The sequence below is a fragment of the Mauremys reevesii genome, linkage group 7, assembly GCF_016161935.1.
Source record: "Mauremys reevesii isolate NIE-2019 linkage group 7, ASM1616193v1, whole genome shotgun sequence".
NCBI lineage: Eukaryota > Metazoa > Chordata > Testudines > Geoemydidae > Mauremys > Mauremys reevesii.
In genome coordinates this window covers 46,968,128-46,985,003 of record NC_052629.1, presented here as the reverse complement: position 1 = coordinate 46,985,003, position 16,876 = coordinate 46,968,128, and the positions used below count along the sequence as shown (strand labels likewise).

At 45.7% G+C, this 16,876-nt stretch overlaps 1 protein-coding gene across 1 annotated transcript in view; it reads left to right on the top strand.

The window, feature by feature from the left end:
* Positions 1-2,463: 2,463 nt before the first annotated feature.
* The window catches only part of ZNF365 (zinc finger protein 365), a 35,738-nt gene continuing 21,325 nt past the window's right edge, over positions 2,464-16,876 (top strand). The window contains exons 1-2 of the mRNA XM_039481754.1: positions 2,464-2,493; positions 3,602-4,345. Coding sequence (XP_039337688.1) covers positions 3,615-4,345 — 731 coding nt within the window. The 5' untranslated portion in view covers positions 2,464-2,493; positions 3,602-3,614. The remainder of the gene's footprint in view (positions 2,494-3,601; positions 4,346-16,876) is intronic.

The following is a 16,876-nucleotide window of genomic DNA, read 5'->3' as shown; positions in this document are numbered from 1 at the left end:
CCAGAGAGGTCCTTCACCCCCACTGTTTCCCTCGGTAGGCTGTTCCAGAATTTCACTCCCCTGATGGTTAGAAACCTTCGTCTAATTTCAAGCCTAAACTTCCCGACTGCCAATTTTTATCCATTTGTTCTCGTGTCCACATTAGTACTGAGCTGAAATAATTCCTCTCCCTCCCTGGTATTTATCCCTCTGATATATTGAAAGAGAGCAATCATATCTCCTCTTAACCTTCTTTTGGTTAAGGAAAACAAACCGAGCTCCTCAAGTCTCCTTTCATACGACAGGCTTTCCATTCCTCGGATCATTCTAGTGGCCCTTCTTTGTACCCGTTCCAGTTTGAATTCATCCTTCTTAAACATGGGAGACCAAAACTGCACACAGTACTCCAAATGAGGTCTCACCAACGCCTTGTATAATGGGACTAGCACTTCCTTATCTCTACTAGAAATACCTCGCCTAATGCATCCCAGGACCTCATTAGCTTTTTTAAACGGCCACATCACATTGCCGACTCATAGTCATCCTGCGATCAACCAGGACTCCGAGGTCCTTCTCCTCTTCCGTTACTTCCAACTGGTGCGTCCCCAGCTTATAACTAAAATTCCTGTTAGTCATCCCTAAATGCATAACCTTACACTTCTCACTATTGAATTTCATCCTATTACTAATACTCCAGTTTACAAGGTCATCCAAATCTCCCTGGAGGATATCCCGATCCTTCTCCGAATTGGCAATACCTCCCAACTTCGTGTCATCTGCAAACTTTATCAGCCCACTCCTACTTTTGGTTCCGAGGTCAGTGATAAATAGATTGAATAAGATCGGTCCCAAAACCGAACCTTGAGGAACTCCACTGGTAACCTCCCTCCAACCCGACAGATCACCTTTCAATACGACCCGCTGCAGTCTCCCCTTTAACCAGTTCCTTATCCACCTCTGGATTTTCATTTCGATCCCCATCTTTTCCAATTTAACCAGTAATTCTTCATGCGGTACCGTATCAAACGCCTTACTGAAATCAAGATATTAGATCCACCGCATTTCCCTTGTCTAAAAAATTTGTTACTTTCTCAAAGAAGGAGATCAGGTTGGTTTGGCACGATCTACCTTTCGTAAAACCATGTTTCGTAAAACCATGGACTCCCCACAGATGTATTTGGGGGAGAGTGGGACAGACTGGAAAAGGAACTCCAACAGATAATGCTGGGTAAGAAATGCAAAAAGCACAAGCATAAAGCAATGTTGTTACAAGGCTTAATATTGGGAATTGGAGTTTGAATCAGCAAATAAAGGACTTAAAGATCATGATCCACAAATTAGAAAAAGAAAAAGGACTGGAGGAGCTAAAGGAGATCTATAAGGTACAAACAATACAATCACCTCCTTCAGTGGAATCTGTTAGGCTGTGTCTGCACTACAGTTTATGTTGGCATAAATTATGTTGCTCAGGGGGTGAAGTAGTTACCCGCCACTTACGGGGGCTGGAAGAAAGCTGATAGGAGAAAGCTCTCCTATCAGCTTAGAGCAGCTACATTAGAGAGCTTACAGTGACGCACTAAACTCTCTAGTGTAGCCATACCCCATTCCTGCAAATGGCAGCCAAACAGGTGTCTACCTGCATGGATTGGGGCGTTAGTCACTATAAAAGCCCCTACCTCTGTCACATCCTGTGCAATATAGTGAGGTCAGCCTACCCTCCCTCCCACTGTAGATGTAGCTAGGTCAATGGGAGAATTCTTCCCTCAAGCTAGCTACCATCTCTTGAGAAGGTGGAGTTACTGTAGCAGGGGGAAAACCCCTTCTGTAGCAAGTGGCTACATTACACTTACTGCAGCGCTGCAGCTGTGCTGCTGGAGTGCTTGTAGCACAGACATACCCTTACTATAATTCAAAATACAAACTTGCAAACCCTACTACATTTACATCAGCTTACGCTGCCATATAATCAACACGTCAGTGACAGTAAGATGGGTCTACAATGGCAAAAGTCCCATCAACTGCAGCAGGACCAGGATTTTATCCAATATGTCCTAATGGCTCAGTATTGTTCTTGCCTTGCAAAATGCTTCGTTCCCTCCTCCCTATCATTACTTGTCATTAAATTGTTTGTGTCTGGTTTGCACTTGTTTGCTTCTATATTAAATGATCAGATGACGTGTATAGATTTAGAGGCTGATTTCTCTTGCTTTCTCTTTTTTCCCTCTCTCATCTTCTCTGTTTCCAGTTGCCTTTACGCAGGCTGTTTTTCTGCTCCTATGCTGGCCTGAAGTGGATTTTGCTTTGTGCTCTGCCTAAGCTCTCAGCTTTAGCCCAGCCCCCTCCTTCCTCCAGATGCTCCTCCCCGCTCACTGCTCAGCTATATGTGTTGGTGTGAATGAATGAGAGAGGGGGGTGTGAATAAGTGTGACTGTGCTGGGCTCAGCGTGATTTACGGCTCTGCTGAAAACTGCTTTCCCTGCAGCTTCAGCACCAGCAGCAGCAGCAACAAGTCAGGTAAGTGCTGCTCTCTGCACCATAGAGCCTGGAGGCGGGGGGAGAAAGAGAAAAGATGTGCTTGCTGCAATCCGTGCATGTGTTTGTCAGTGCAGGGAGGAATGGGCTTTAGGGGTGTGCCTGAGGGAACTGGACTGAGCTCAGAGCCCTCGGAGAACTGGGTCTAGGGAATCCAGGGAGACAGCACCAGGCACCGTACACACTGGAGGAGATGGGTCACCTGACACACACACACACACACACACACACTAGAGGGAGGTTGGAGCTCTGCCTAATCTTCCCCAGCCCATGCAGAAATAGTGACCTTGTCTTATTTAATCTACTGTACCTTAAACATCTTTGTGCCCTCCGCATGCACACTGCACAGCCCCCCTCTTTTCCATGTAAGTAGCCTCTCCTTGCCCCTTTCTGCTTGAAGTCCTCCCTCCTGCATCCCTCTGCCACCCCACCTTCAGCTTTTCTGTGTGTAAGCTACCCAGCCCCCATTTGTCCCCATCTGCTGAGTTCATGTCACCGCCAGTACTGTCACCTAGCTGCATGCACACCTATATGCATATATGCGCACAGGTACAATTTTAGATTTGTCATATCGATGGAAACAGTTATCAGGTCTTATTGCTTACTAGTCAAAATAATGAATACAAAAACCTTGTTATTGGCCTTTATCTGTGAGTGAGGAATAATAATGAATGTATGAAAAAGCATAGTAAGCTATTTAGTTTCTGAGCATGCTACACTACAGACTAACATCGTACAACAGGCTCGCTTTTCACATATATGTAGTCTGACTGTTAAACAAGTGCTTCAGGGTCAGTTGCTCTCAATATCATGATGTTTCAGCTTAAATGAGAGCCTAATGAGGGCTTTGAGGCAGCTAAAAAAAGTTACAAATTAATTTGTTGACTTTATTCTGCTGTGTGATGTGCTGCCATTCGAATGAGATGGTTGAATTTACTTTCCCAGGAACCGGTTTGAAAAAAATCAGTCTGAAAGTTTGTTCTTACTTCTTGGTTTGTATTAGCAAAATATGCACCACTTTCCTCAGTATGCGATAAGAGCATCTTTCTGAACAAACCTGAAAATTAGTTGGTCTTTTCTTTCCTTCCAGGATTCAGAGAGTAATGCAACAGAACACTTTTGAAGAAAGCAGACACCCCTGGCAGGAGTCATTTGAAAATGTCAGTATCTGCATGCCATTTCGTTGCCCACGATGTGGTGACCACACTAGATTCAGAAGCCTTTCTTCTCTGAGGGCACATCTGGAGTATAATCATAGGTATGAAGAAAGAAGCCTTCTGACAAAATGCAACCTATTTTCTTCCCTCAAAGATGCAGACTTGCTCTCTTCCTCAGAGACCATGACTCAAGGAAAATTGGGGAACACCAGCAATGCAATAAAACAAAAACCATCCTACATAAATTTTGGTGACACATCACATGAGAACCCAAAGAACAGAAAATCACTGGAGGTGGAAGCTGAAAGGCCTGTCTCTTTTGTGGCAAATTACGGGTCAGCTGACTTCACAGATAAGCAGATTTCTAAACCTGGGGTTCCAACAACAGACTCCAAAGCCTCTTTTGAGGCACACGTACGAGAAAAGTTTAATAGGATGGTAGAAGCTGTAGATAAAACAATAGAGAAGAGAATTGACAAGCTTACCAAAGACTTGGCCCAAAAAACTGCTGAGCTGTTGGAAGTTCGGGCGGCTTTTGCGCAGCTGTCTCAGAAGAAACAGGAAGTTCAGAGGCGAGAGAGGGACCTGAACAGACAGGTGGATGTTGCAGTTGAGATGATTGCTGTACTGAAGCAACGTCTTACAGAGTCTGAGGAAGAACTTCACAGGAAAGAAGAGTAAGTGGAGGGCAATAGAAGCACAGTGTTGATGGCTTTGCATGTGCTTGGAGAACATGTGCAATATTAGTTTATATATATAAATCTACTTTATCATGGGTACTATTGTTAACTGAACATGAGGGCATATAGGCGGTGTGTCTGGTGTTCTTTAGCTTCTATATTTTATTTCCAGAGTAGTAACCCCCACCACACTGGCATTATCTATTTGCAGTTGCCACCAAAATCTTACTATGGGTTTCATGTCACAAGAACCCCTAGGTCACCACTACCCAGTGCAATTGCAGCTTAGGCAGCACTACACCAAATTTTACTCTCCATTATGTGAGTGTAATTCCCCTGACTTCAATGGAACATAAGATGATAGATGATGATAGATGATAGCTTAAAGATGATAAAGTCATTGCGGAGAAACTAAATGGATTCTTTGCTTCAGTCTTCATGGCTGAGGATGTTAGGGAGATTCCCAAACCTGAGCTGGCTTTTGTAGGTGACAAATCTGAGGAACTGTCACAGATTGAAGTGTCACTAGAGGAGGTTTTGGAATTAATTGATAAACTCAACATTAACAAGTCACCGGGACCAGATGGCATTCACCCAAGAGTTCTGAAAGAACTCAAATGTGAAGTTGTGGAATTATTAACTAAGGTTTGTAACCTGTCCTTTAAATCGGCTTTGGTACCCAATGACTGGAAGTTAGCTAATGTAACGCCAATATTTAAAAAGGGCTCTAGGGGTGATCCTGGCAATTACAGACTGGTAAGTCTAACGTCGGTACCGGGCAAATTAGTTGAAACAATAGTAAAGAATAAAATTGTCAGACACATAGAAAAACATAAACTCTTGAGCAATAGTCAACATGGTTTCTGTAAAGGGAAATCGTGTCTTACTAATCTATTAGAGTTCTTTGAAGGGGTCAACAAACATGTGGACAAGGGGGATCCGGTGGACATAGTGTACTTAGATTTCCAGAAAGCCTTTGACAAGGTCCCTCACCAAAGGCTCTTACGTAAATTAAGCTGTCATGGGATAAAAGGGAAGGTCCTTTCATGGATTGAGAACTGGTTAAAGGACAGGGAACAAAGGGTAGGAATTAATGGTAAATTCTCAGAATGGAGAGGGGTAACTAGTGGTGTTCCTCAAGGGTCAGTCCTAGGACCAATCCTATTCAATTTATTCATAAATGATCTGGAGAAAGGGGTAAACAGTGAGGTGGCAAAGTTTGCAGATGACACTAAACTACTCAAGATAGTTAAGACCAAAGCAGATTGTGAAGAACTTCAAAAAGATCTCACAAAACTAAGTGATTGGGCAACAAAATGGCAAATGAAATTTAATGTGGATAAATGTAAAGTAATGCACATTGAAAAAAATAACCCCATCTATACATACAACATGATGGGGGCTAATTTAGCTACAACGAGTCAGGAAAAAGATCTTGGCGTCATTGTGGATAGTTCTCTAAAGATGTCCACGCAGTGTGCAGAGGCGGTCAAAAAAGCAAACAGGATGTTAGGAATCATTAAAAAGGGGATAGAGAATAAGACTGAAAATATATTGTTGCCCTTATATAAATCCATGGTATGCCCACATCTCGAATACTGTGTACAGATATGGTCTCCTCACCTCAAAAAAGATATTCTAGCACTAGAAAAGGTTCAGAAAAGGGCAACTAAAATGATTAGGGGTTTAGAGAGGGTGCCATACGAGGAAAGATTAAAGAGGCTAGGACTCTTCAGCTTGGAAAAGAGAAGACTAAGGGGGGACATGATAGAGGTATATAAAATCATGAGTGATGTTGAGAAAGTGGATAAGGAAAAGTTATTTACTTATTCCCATAATACAAGAACTAGGGGTCACCAAATGAAATTAATAGGCAGCAGGTTTAAAACAAATAAAAGGAAGTTCTTCTTCACGCAGTGCACAGTCAACTTGTGGAACTCCTTACCTGAGGAGGTTGTGAAGGCTAGGACTATAACAATGTTTAAAAGGGGACTGGATAAATTCATGGAGGCTAAGTCCATAAATGGCTATTAGCCAGGATGGCTAAGAATGGTTTCCCTAGCCTCTGTTCGTCAGAGGATGGAGATGGATGGCAGGAGAGAGATCACTTGATCATTGCCTGTTAGGTTCACTCCCTCTGGGACACCTGGCATCGGCCACTGTCGGTAGACAGATACTGGGCTAGATGGACCTTTGGTCTGACCCGGTACGGCCTTTCTTATGTTCTTATGTTGTTACGTTATTTATGGATGAACTGCTTACAGTATTTAGCATTCTCAGAAACCTTTTCTGACAGTTCGCAACAACTTATTTTTAGTAAAATGCATGTTCTTTAAAATGTGATGCTTCTAAACTGGTTCATTAGTTACCAAAAAGAACTATGAGGAACACTAGTAGATATGACAGTGATTTTAAACAGACGTAAGTTTCCAAAATAATAGATCTAATCCTGCAGCGCTTTTTCATGTGGGCCAGATCCAGCTCCCACTGAAGTCAAAGCGGGTATTGCCAGGGACTTCAGTGGGGCCAGCATTTTGCATTCTTTCAATTACATGAGAAGTCTTTCTAATGGCAATCAGAGCAGTGGTCAGACACGGAAAAAAAAATAAGTAGTGGTACTCTCCAAAGCTGTGCCCAGCTGTGTGGTCAAAGTGAGATGCATTAAGTAGATTGTGCAAATCTTTGTAATAAGATCACACTTTTCCCTTTTGTGTGAATGCCTCGATCAACAGACACACTTTAAATGACAAGCGACAAAGAGTCCTGTGGCACCTTCTAGACTAACAGACGTGTTGGAGCATGAGCTTTCGTGGGTGAATACCCACTTCGTCAAATGCATGTTGACATTCTGACGAAGTGGGTATTCACCCACGAAAGCTTATGCTCCAATACGTCTGTTAGTCTAGAAGGTGCCACAGGACTCTGTCGGTTTTCACAGATTCAGACTAACAAGGCTACCCCTCTGATACTTTAAATGCCGACATGGTTAAGCCTCAGAGTTAACATCCCACTGTGCTCCATGGGAGCAGTTTACACCTCTCAGAAATATTCTTTTAAGCTGCTGGTAGATTCAGGCCTGGTCTACACACAGATGTTGTGCTGGTATAACTATTTAGTTTAGAGGTTTGGTAGTGAATGCCGCCGTCCCCCCCCCCCCCCCACACACACACCAAGGTTTTTCACTTGCTTAAAGAGCCATAGGCCGCAGAGCCGTAGGGCACATGGCCTGACCAATTCTTAGCAGTGGTCAAGTATTAACTCAGTAGCAGCTGCTGCCGGAGCATCACTCAAATGTGTGTTCGCACTGAAATTTGACTCAGACAAGTCTCAGTGAGTGGGATTGCAACCTGGCACATGGGATTGCAACAGCACTGAACTTTAGCCTGGCCGCTCCCTGTCCAGAGAGAGGAGCAGCCAGACAAATGGTATTGTGACCTGTCACACTGGGCATCTGTTCCTGTATGGCACAGTGAATGGGAGTCCACCAAGAACTTGACTCCTGACAGCACCTGCTCATGCTCATGCGAGTAAGAGCGAGGGGAGGCTCCTCAGCCTAGGAAACCTAGGGGCCCTGCAGCGGGTGAAGGGAAAGCAGGAACCAGAACGTGGTCCTTGCTAGGGAGGGACAGTAGTGATGCCAATTTTGGTTAGATGTATTCCTGGAGGTTTCATTGCATGACAATCTTTAAAGATTAATCTTTAATTCCTGGAGAATCCTGGAGGGCTAGCAACCCTAAGGGGCAAGGACTGGAATTTGCTCTCCCCCACCTCACACCCAAATATATTTAAATTGGTGCCACTGCCTTACTGGAATAACCATATCAGTATAAAGCATCCTTGTACTGCTATAACTGTGTCTAGATTAGGGGGGCTGGACTGCTTACCTATACCAATATACTTCAAGTGGCACAACTGGTGTGTGTATATGACCCCTCAGGCAGACACCTGAAGAGCAACACCCCCAGGGACATCACTCAAAGAAGAATGCCAGAGATTTCTGTTTCTATTTTGCAAAAGAAAGTTTAATACTCTAGAACACTAGATACAGTCAAAGATAACTCAGGTCACTGAGCCACCTCAATCTGACCCATGACTGAGACCACGCAGATGAGTAAAGGTTGTGGGATTAAGCTGTGAGTGGAGCCCTTGAGCAAATTTCAGAGTTAATTGGAAAATGTGGGCAGAAAGGAAATACTCAATGTTTGATGAAGGAGAGCGAGAGTCAGAGTGAATACTGTGAGCTTCAGAATACCACGGAAACCTGCACAAAGGGAATACATTTTAAACTACCAGTTAGATCACTGCAGCTAAGAGCAATTATGAGTTCAAGAGGGCATCTAGAGGCTTGTTTCTGGAAAATAAGGGGATTTATTGGTATGGTGAGAAAAAAAAATCAAGCAAAAGGGGTTTGATTTTAATAAACCTAAACAGAGTAAGCATGCAAGGCCAGGGGACATTTGTGCACCCCTAAATTTTAGTATGTGAGGCCTGGTCTACACTAGGACTTTAATTCGAATTTAGCAGCGTTAATTCGAACTAACCGCTCAACCGTCCACACCAGGAAGCCATTTAATTCGAACTAGAGGGCTCTTTAGTTCACCCGGCAGGTGGAGTAACGCTAAATTCGACATGGCTAGCTCGAATTAGGCTTGGTGTGGATGCTAATCGAACTTAGTAGCTCCGGGAGCTATCCCACACTGCACCACTCTGTTGACGCTCTGGACAGCAGTCCGAGCTTGGATTCTCTGGCCAGCCACACAGGAAATGACCCGCGAAAATTTGAATTCATTTTCCTGTCTGGGCACTTTGAATCTGACGTCCTGGTTGCACATCGGGGCGAGCTCTGCAGCACCTGCAACGATGCAGAGCTCTCCAGCAGAGGAGTCCGGGCAATCCCAGAATAGAAAGAGGTCCCCAGCATGGACTGACCGGGAAGTCATGGATCTGAGCGCTGTGTGGGGCGAGGAGTCTGTGCTCTCGGAGCTGCGCTCCAGCAAGCGGAATGCGAAGACCTTCGAGAAGGTCTCTAAAGCCATGAAAGACAAAGGATACAGCCGGGATGCGATGCAGTGCTGCGTGAAAGTCAAGGACCTAAGACAAGGGTATCAAAAAGTCAGAGCGGCAAACGGACGCTCCGGAGCACAGCCCCAGACATGCCGCTTCTACGAGGCACTGCATGCCATTCTAGGTGGGTCTGCCACAACTGCCCCACCAGTGACGGTGGACTCCGAGGACGGAATAGTGTACCGGGACAGTTCCTCCTCGATGTTCGCCAATGGGGAAGATGAGGAAGGGTCTTTTGAGGACGGCGCAGGCAACAGCGAACACACTCCCGCTTTCCCTGACAGCCAGGATCTCTTCATCACCCTCACAGAGATCCCCTACCAACCCTTCCCTGCCGTTAACCCGGACTCAGAATCAGGGGAAGGATCAGGCAGTAAGTGCTACACACGTATAAACATTTATTTTTATAACATTGTTATAGAAAAAATAGAAACAGTATTTACAAAATTCTAAATATTAAACTATATGAAAAGAAGGTCCCCACAAATGGGGATAGAATAATAATCCTCTATCGACAATTCCACGAAGGTGTCATTCAGTTCCTGAAGAGGTGCCTTGTTGGGCGCTCCGTGGAAGCAGACTCTTCCACGCCAGGACATCCGAATATAGAGAGGAAGCATTGCCTCTACTAGCATTGCTGCATATGGTCCTGGTCTGTGCAGAACATCCTGTCTTTCTGGGCACGAGTGACCCACCTCAGGGTGATCTCGTTCTGCAAATACTGCATCTAAGTAGGGCAATTAGTGTAGTGTTACTATTGTTAATGGTTTAAAATTAGGTTGCATAACAATGACCCTCGCCTAACAGCCACGTGCTAGAGGCCACAGAGAACAACCATCCATTGATCGTTCCCGTGCACTGGCGGGAGGGGCTGCAAAAGGCTCATCCTCTCTGCTTTGCACATTGCTTTTAGCAGGAAAGCACAGCTATCCACTAACTGATAAGCAGTATGTACTGTAAGGCTTACCAGGACTTTGTGCAAGAGGGATGCAGCTGTCTTTCCTCGCTTGTGCGCTCTCCAGTGCAATGGCGCCGCCAATGAGAGCGTATTCCGAAATCTCGAACTAGTTCTGAGATCTCCTGAGACTTGGTGCCCTGTATGGTCTTGTTCACTGAAACTGACTAGACTGTGTTCACTGTTGGCAAACATTTATGTGTTCAAGGAAATCACCTACTTTTTCGCATCACACAGCTTCGGCTCTTTCCCGGACTGCCCCAGCATCCCCCTCGAGGCTGGCTCAGATTAGACGGCGAAAGAAAAAGACTAGGGACGACATGTTCCAGGAACTGATGGCCTGCTCCAGAGCAGAGGCGGCAGAGCAGAGACAGTGGAGGGAGACCCTGTGTCAGCAGCATCGCACACACATCGAACGGGAGGATAGGTGGCGGCAGGAAGACCAGCAGGCGACTCAAACGCTGCTTGGTCTAATGAGGGAGCAAATGGACACGCTCCGGCGCCTTGTAGATGTTCTGCAGGACCGCAGGCAGGAGGAGAGAGCCCCCCTGCACTGCATCTGCAACCGCCCTCCAACGCCAAGAAGTCCTGTCCCCCCCTCACCCAAAGTTACAAGAAGGAGGGGCGGTAGGGGCCGTGAGAACTGTCACTGCACCGCAGCAGAGCGCTAATGTTCAAGACACCTCTCGCGCTGTAAATTTGTACAAGTTCTTTCCTTACAGCATCACCCAGTCCCAACTCCAAGTTTCAACCCCCCACTGTATACTACATTATTAAAAGCGGTTTGCTGTTACTCACTGTTTCCATCACGTTTCTCGTGTCAGAAGACTTTGTGTGTGTGTGTGGGGGGAATTGTAATTGCAGTGCATAGCCCACAGTACCATGGTACAGACTTGGGGGCAGGGTCAACTGCAGGGCACACACAGACTGCAGTCACTAGGCACCAGGGTCAGTCTGTGTGGTGTATGCTGCCCCGGTCTTCGTTGATGTGTATGCTTGTCCAGGGTCCTGGTGCCTGCCATCCCCGAATGTAAAGGCAGGCTTCCCTTAACATGCACTTCGACTGTAGCCACAATCCTCCCCGCTGCCCTGAGCCCCAAAAAGAGCCCTCATCCAGGGACAGATACTCACCCTTCCCCCACACCCCTCACCCCTTCCAACGCCCAAATCCACAGCCCACAGCCGTCATGCAAACCCCTATCCAAAGACGGCACCCCTCGCCCCTTCCTGCAAACCCACCCATTCCTGCAAACCCACCCCTACATGCACAACCACCGTAAACCGTCCCCCACCCCACAGACCTATGTAGGAGCAGGAGGCTGTCCGTCCTGTTTTGGACAAGCGGTCTGTACATCAGTGCACACCGAACCCAGCACAGTATGCTTCCATGTTTCAACCAAGAAACAGAAATGCAAAGTCAATGAAAGATTTATTATTAATTACTGTAACATTTCCTTAGTTTTAAAACGTGCTTTGGAAGTGGGGGAAACTTGGAGAACCGGGTTTGTGAGCTCAGATCTAACTCGACACATACGGACACAGGCCCATGATCAGGCTCTCTTAAAATCAAGTGGACAGTCACAGGTTACCCTGCTCTGCGAGGAAACTAGCTTTCAAAGCCTCCCGGATGCACATCGCTTCCCGCTGGGATATTCTCTCGGCACGGGTATCTGGCTGATCGTAAACAGCAGCCAGGCGATTTGCCTCAACCTCCCAATGCTTTGCTCTCACAGAGATTGTGGAGCACACAGCAAGCAGCAATAACTACGGGATATTCTTTCGCTGATGTCCGAGCGAGTCAGTAAGCTCCGCCATCTCCCTTGAGACGTCCAGCACACTCCACCACCATTCTGCACTTGCTCAGCCGGTAGTTGAAGAGTTCCTTCTCACTGTCCAAGGCGCCTGTATAGGGCTTCATGAGCCAGGGCATTAGCGGGTAGGCCGGGTCCCCGAGGATCACTGTAGGCATCTGCACATCCCCAACCGTTATTTTGTGGTCTGGGAAGAAAGTACCCGCCTGGAGGCGTTTGAACAGACCAGAGTTCCTGAACACACGCGTCATGAACCTTGCCCGCCCACCCGACGAAGATGTTGGTAAAACGTCCCCTATGGTCCACCAGAGCTTGCAGCACCATTGAAAAGTAGCCCTTTCGGTTAATGTACTCGCTGGCCTGGTGGGCTGGTGCCAGGATAGGGATGTGAGTCCCATCTATAGCCCCACCGCAGTTTGGGAATCCCATCGCGCGGCCATCTATGATGACCTGGACATTTCCGAGTCACTACCTTTGAGAGCAGTTGCTCAACGATTGCGTGGGCTACTTGAATGACAGCAACCCCCACGGTAGATTTGCCCACGCCAAAGTGGTTCGCTACTGACCGGTAGCTGTCTGGCGTTGCTAGTTTCCAGAGAGCTATGGCCACTCGCTTATGCACACTCAGGGCTGCTCGCATGCGTGTGTCCTGGCGCTTCAGGGCAGGGGACAGCAAGTCACACAGTTCAAGGAAAGTGCCCTTACGCATCCTGAAGTTTCGCAGCCACTTTGTGTCATCCCAGACCTGCAGCACTATGCGGTCCCACCAGTCCGTGCTTGTTTGCCCAGAATCGCTGCTCCACACCATGAACTTGACCCATTGCCACCATGATCTCCACGGCGCTGCTTTGTGAGAGGTCTGCACCACTCTCCTCAGAGCCTCTCGCCCGATTTCTCAGCATCTGACTGTGGAAGAGGTGGACGATAAGGTGCGAGGAGTTGACAACGGCCATAAGTGCAGCGATGATCGCAGCGGGCTCCATGCTCGCAGTGCTGTGGCGTCCGCGCTGTAACCGACCAGACAAGGGCGCGGACAGATTTCCCGCCGGCGCTTTCAGGGAGGGAGGGCGTGATTGACGGTTCAATGACGACAGTAACCCAAAACCACCCTCGACACATTTTTTCCCCCAGCAGGCATTGCGAGCTCTACCCAGCATTCCAATGGGCAGCGGGGACTGCGGGAACTGTGGGATAGCTTCCCACAGTGCACCGCTTCCAAAGTCGACGCCAGCTCCCTTAATGTGGACTCAGAAGTTTGAATTAGTGTATTTAGTGTGGATACACAAATTCGACTTCATAAGGTCGAATCCACAAATTCGACTTAAGTAGATTCGAAATAGTCTTGTAGTGTAGACAAGGCCTGAGAAATATTTAAGAGATTAGAGACCTGGGCCTAAGTAGTTCTCTCTGCCTTGATCATTGTTATGACTAAGGACAATACATAATTGGGAGGAACTCTCCCTTTACAGAAAAAAAGTGCTGATTTTAATCCAAAATCTGGAATTTCTACTGGCATTTTCTTTTTGTTTTGTCTGTTTGGTCTTTCTATGTTCTCTGGCTTTAGTATAAGAGCAAGATATAAGGACACTTATTAAAGGCCAAACTTCCAGTACTTAGACAAAACTTCCATTGACTTCCCTCTATCACCTACCTTCCATATTGTTAGTTTCTTACTCTCAATGTAGAGTCCTTATTCTGGAATAAAACTCACTTTAACTCTGGAAAAGTGTGTCCACATAGGGAGCTATTGTGGAACAGTTTATTCCACTTTCCCATGAAGAGTAGGCCTTGGGGCCAGATTGTGACTTGTTTTTCCACAGCAGTTCACAGAGCTGTTCCCTTATGCCCCTAAGTAGCAAACTGACACAGCTGTGGTGAGTGGCTCTCTGGAGTACATATCCTATTCCTTCTGTGCACCTCTTGGGATGCCCGGAGGGCAAAGGGAAAGAGCAGAGCCATGGTCACATCCACTTGCATAGAGAACAGAAAGGGGATTCAGAATACTGGAGGTCTTCAACTGAAGCCATTTGTGTCAAAATTTCACAGAAACTTGAAGGGGGAGTTGGGCACCACATTGAAAGTCAATGGGAATTGGGTGCCTACCTTTCCTTGGTACCTTTGAAAAATTTCCTTCAGTTAGTTAATGCTTATCATTGGTGTACATTTAGGGCCACTTAGGATGTGGAAACTATCAAGGCATTGCCTTGCTATCTACAGGAGGGAAAATTTTTGCCCATATCCTCTTAAACTGATTACTTCCTTTTGTTGAGGAAATATTGGCCAAATCTCAGTGCAGTTTTAGACCATCCCATGGGACAACTGACATGATCTTTGTTGCCTGCCAAATCCAGGAAAAATCTTGGGAGCAAAATCAGGACCTGTACATGACTTTCATCGATTTGACAAAGGCCTTTGACTCTGTCAATTGCAAAGCCCTGTGGAAGGTGCTGGCCAGATCTGGCTGCCCTCCAAAATTTATTAAGGTCCTAAGGCTTCTACATAATCAGATGACTGCCACAGTTCTCTGTAATGGCCTTGAGATGGAACCTTTTGTTATCAAAACTGGGGTTAAGCAAAGACACGTTGTTGCCCCAGCCCTGTTTTCCGACTACTTAGCAGTCATTTTGGTCCTTGTTAAAGCTCACCAACTCCCCAGTGGAGTTGACATTCAATACAGAATGGATGGGCAGCTCTTTAATCTTTGACATCTCCACTCGACGTCTGAAGTCTTCAGTGGGTCCGTTACTGATATTCAGTATGCTGATGATTGTGTCATCCTTGCGCAAACTGAGAATGACCTTCAGTCCATACTGGATTTTCATGCACAAGCTCACCAAAGCCTAGGACTCTCACTCAATATTGAGAAGACTAAAGTGCTCTATCAGCCTGCTTCAGGCCTTGCACATGACCCACCACAAATCCTGCTGTTGAGGGTCAGACTTTGGAGACAGTTGAGCACTTTTGCTAGCTCAGTAGCAAACTTTTTCAAAACGCAAAAATCAACAGTGAGATCCAGCACAGGATCCAGTGTGTAAGTGCTTCCTTTGGAAAATTGCTCCGACGCATTTTCACGGACCGTGACCTACGGCAGGATACACTGCTCTACAGGCAAAATGCTTCTGAAATAAATGTAGTCCAACTTTATTAATTCTGGGTCACTGAGAATGAAAGTGATGCTTAAAATTGTTGATTGGCTCTAGTTTTCAAGATATGCTATTGGGTCAGTATATCCGACCCTTAACTTGGGAATAGCGGAGGATAAGTGAGTTATAAAGGGAAGGGATCTCAATTTAAACCAGAAATGACTAAAATACATCTTTGACTGGATCTATGAATAAATCTGTGACTGGGTTTGGACAGTACTTGCTTACAAAACAATGAATGATGCAATCTGAAGCTGGTATTGTGTCATACACATGTTGAATCAAGGAAGATTTTGTTACCACCCTTACACATTAAGCTGGATCTGATGAAGAACTTTGTCAAGGCCATTGACAAAACACAAGCAGCTTTCAAGTACCTCCGTGGAAAATTTCCAAGGTTAAGTGAAGCTAAGATAAAGGAAAGTGTCTTTGTTGGTCCTCAGATTCGTGAACTTCTTCGAGATGATGCATTTGACCATGCACTGCGTGGCAAGGAAAAGATGGCATGGAAAGCCTTCCAGTTAGTGGCAATAAATTTTCTCGGAAACAACAAGGCAGACAACTACAGGTTGTTGGTGGAAAACCTCCTCAAGGCATACAAAAGCCTTGGTTGCAATATGTCACTAAAGATACATTTTTTGCACTCTCATCTAGTTTTTTTTTTCCCACCAAACTGCGGAGCAGTGAGCGACGAGCACGGTGAGCGATTTCACCAGGACATTGCAACAATGGAGAAACGCTATCAGGGCAAATGGAGCCCATCAATGCTTGCAGACTATGCTGGACAGTGACAAGAGATGCTCCATTTAATGAATACAAGAGACAAGCCAAGAAGCGCCGAGTAGACACTGAATAGGACTTAACTATGTACATAATAGTTTTTTGCCTTTTGTTTCATAATAAATTTTAGTTATATAACCCTTTTGCTGATTTTTAAAGTGTTACATAAACAGGACAGGTGAAATATTATCATGTAAAGCAACCATAAACACATGAAAAGACCTAGGTTTACAATTTATGATTAAAACTCTACTATCTACACAATATACATAGACATAAAATGTAAAAACTTAAATATCTTAGAAACAGTAGCCAGTTGTTTTAATTGTCATATTTGAATTCAGCACATCAAAATACATAATAAATAGCACATTTTATCTCTGAAGCAGACGACTTCTCAAAAATTGTAGACCAGTGATACCAAGATCCAGTCTATAAGACAATTGTTGTTCCTACACTCCTCTATGGATGCGAAACCTGGGTGACCTATCGACAGCACCTCAAGAGTCTGGAGAGGCACCACAAACAATGCCTCTGGAAGATCCTTCATGTCAAGTGGCAAGATCACTGCATTAGCGCTCGCATCCTTGTTTAAGCAAATGTCACCAGCATTGAAGCAATGATCCTCATGCACCAACTACGCTGGGCTGGACATTACATGCAGATGACAGACTCTTAGCCCCCAAAACAAGTCCTCTTCTCTCAGCTCACGCAAGCTGGGAAGAGCAAGCTACCAACCGACCCCAATGGCACCATATCTCCACGAGGCAGTGGC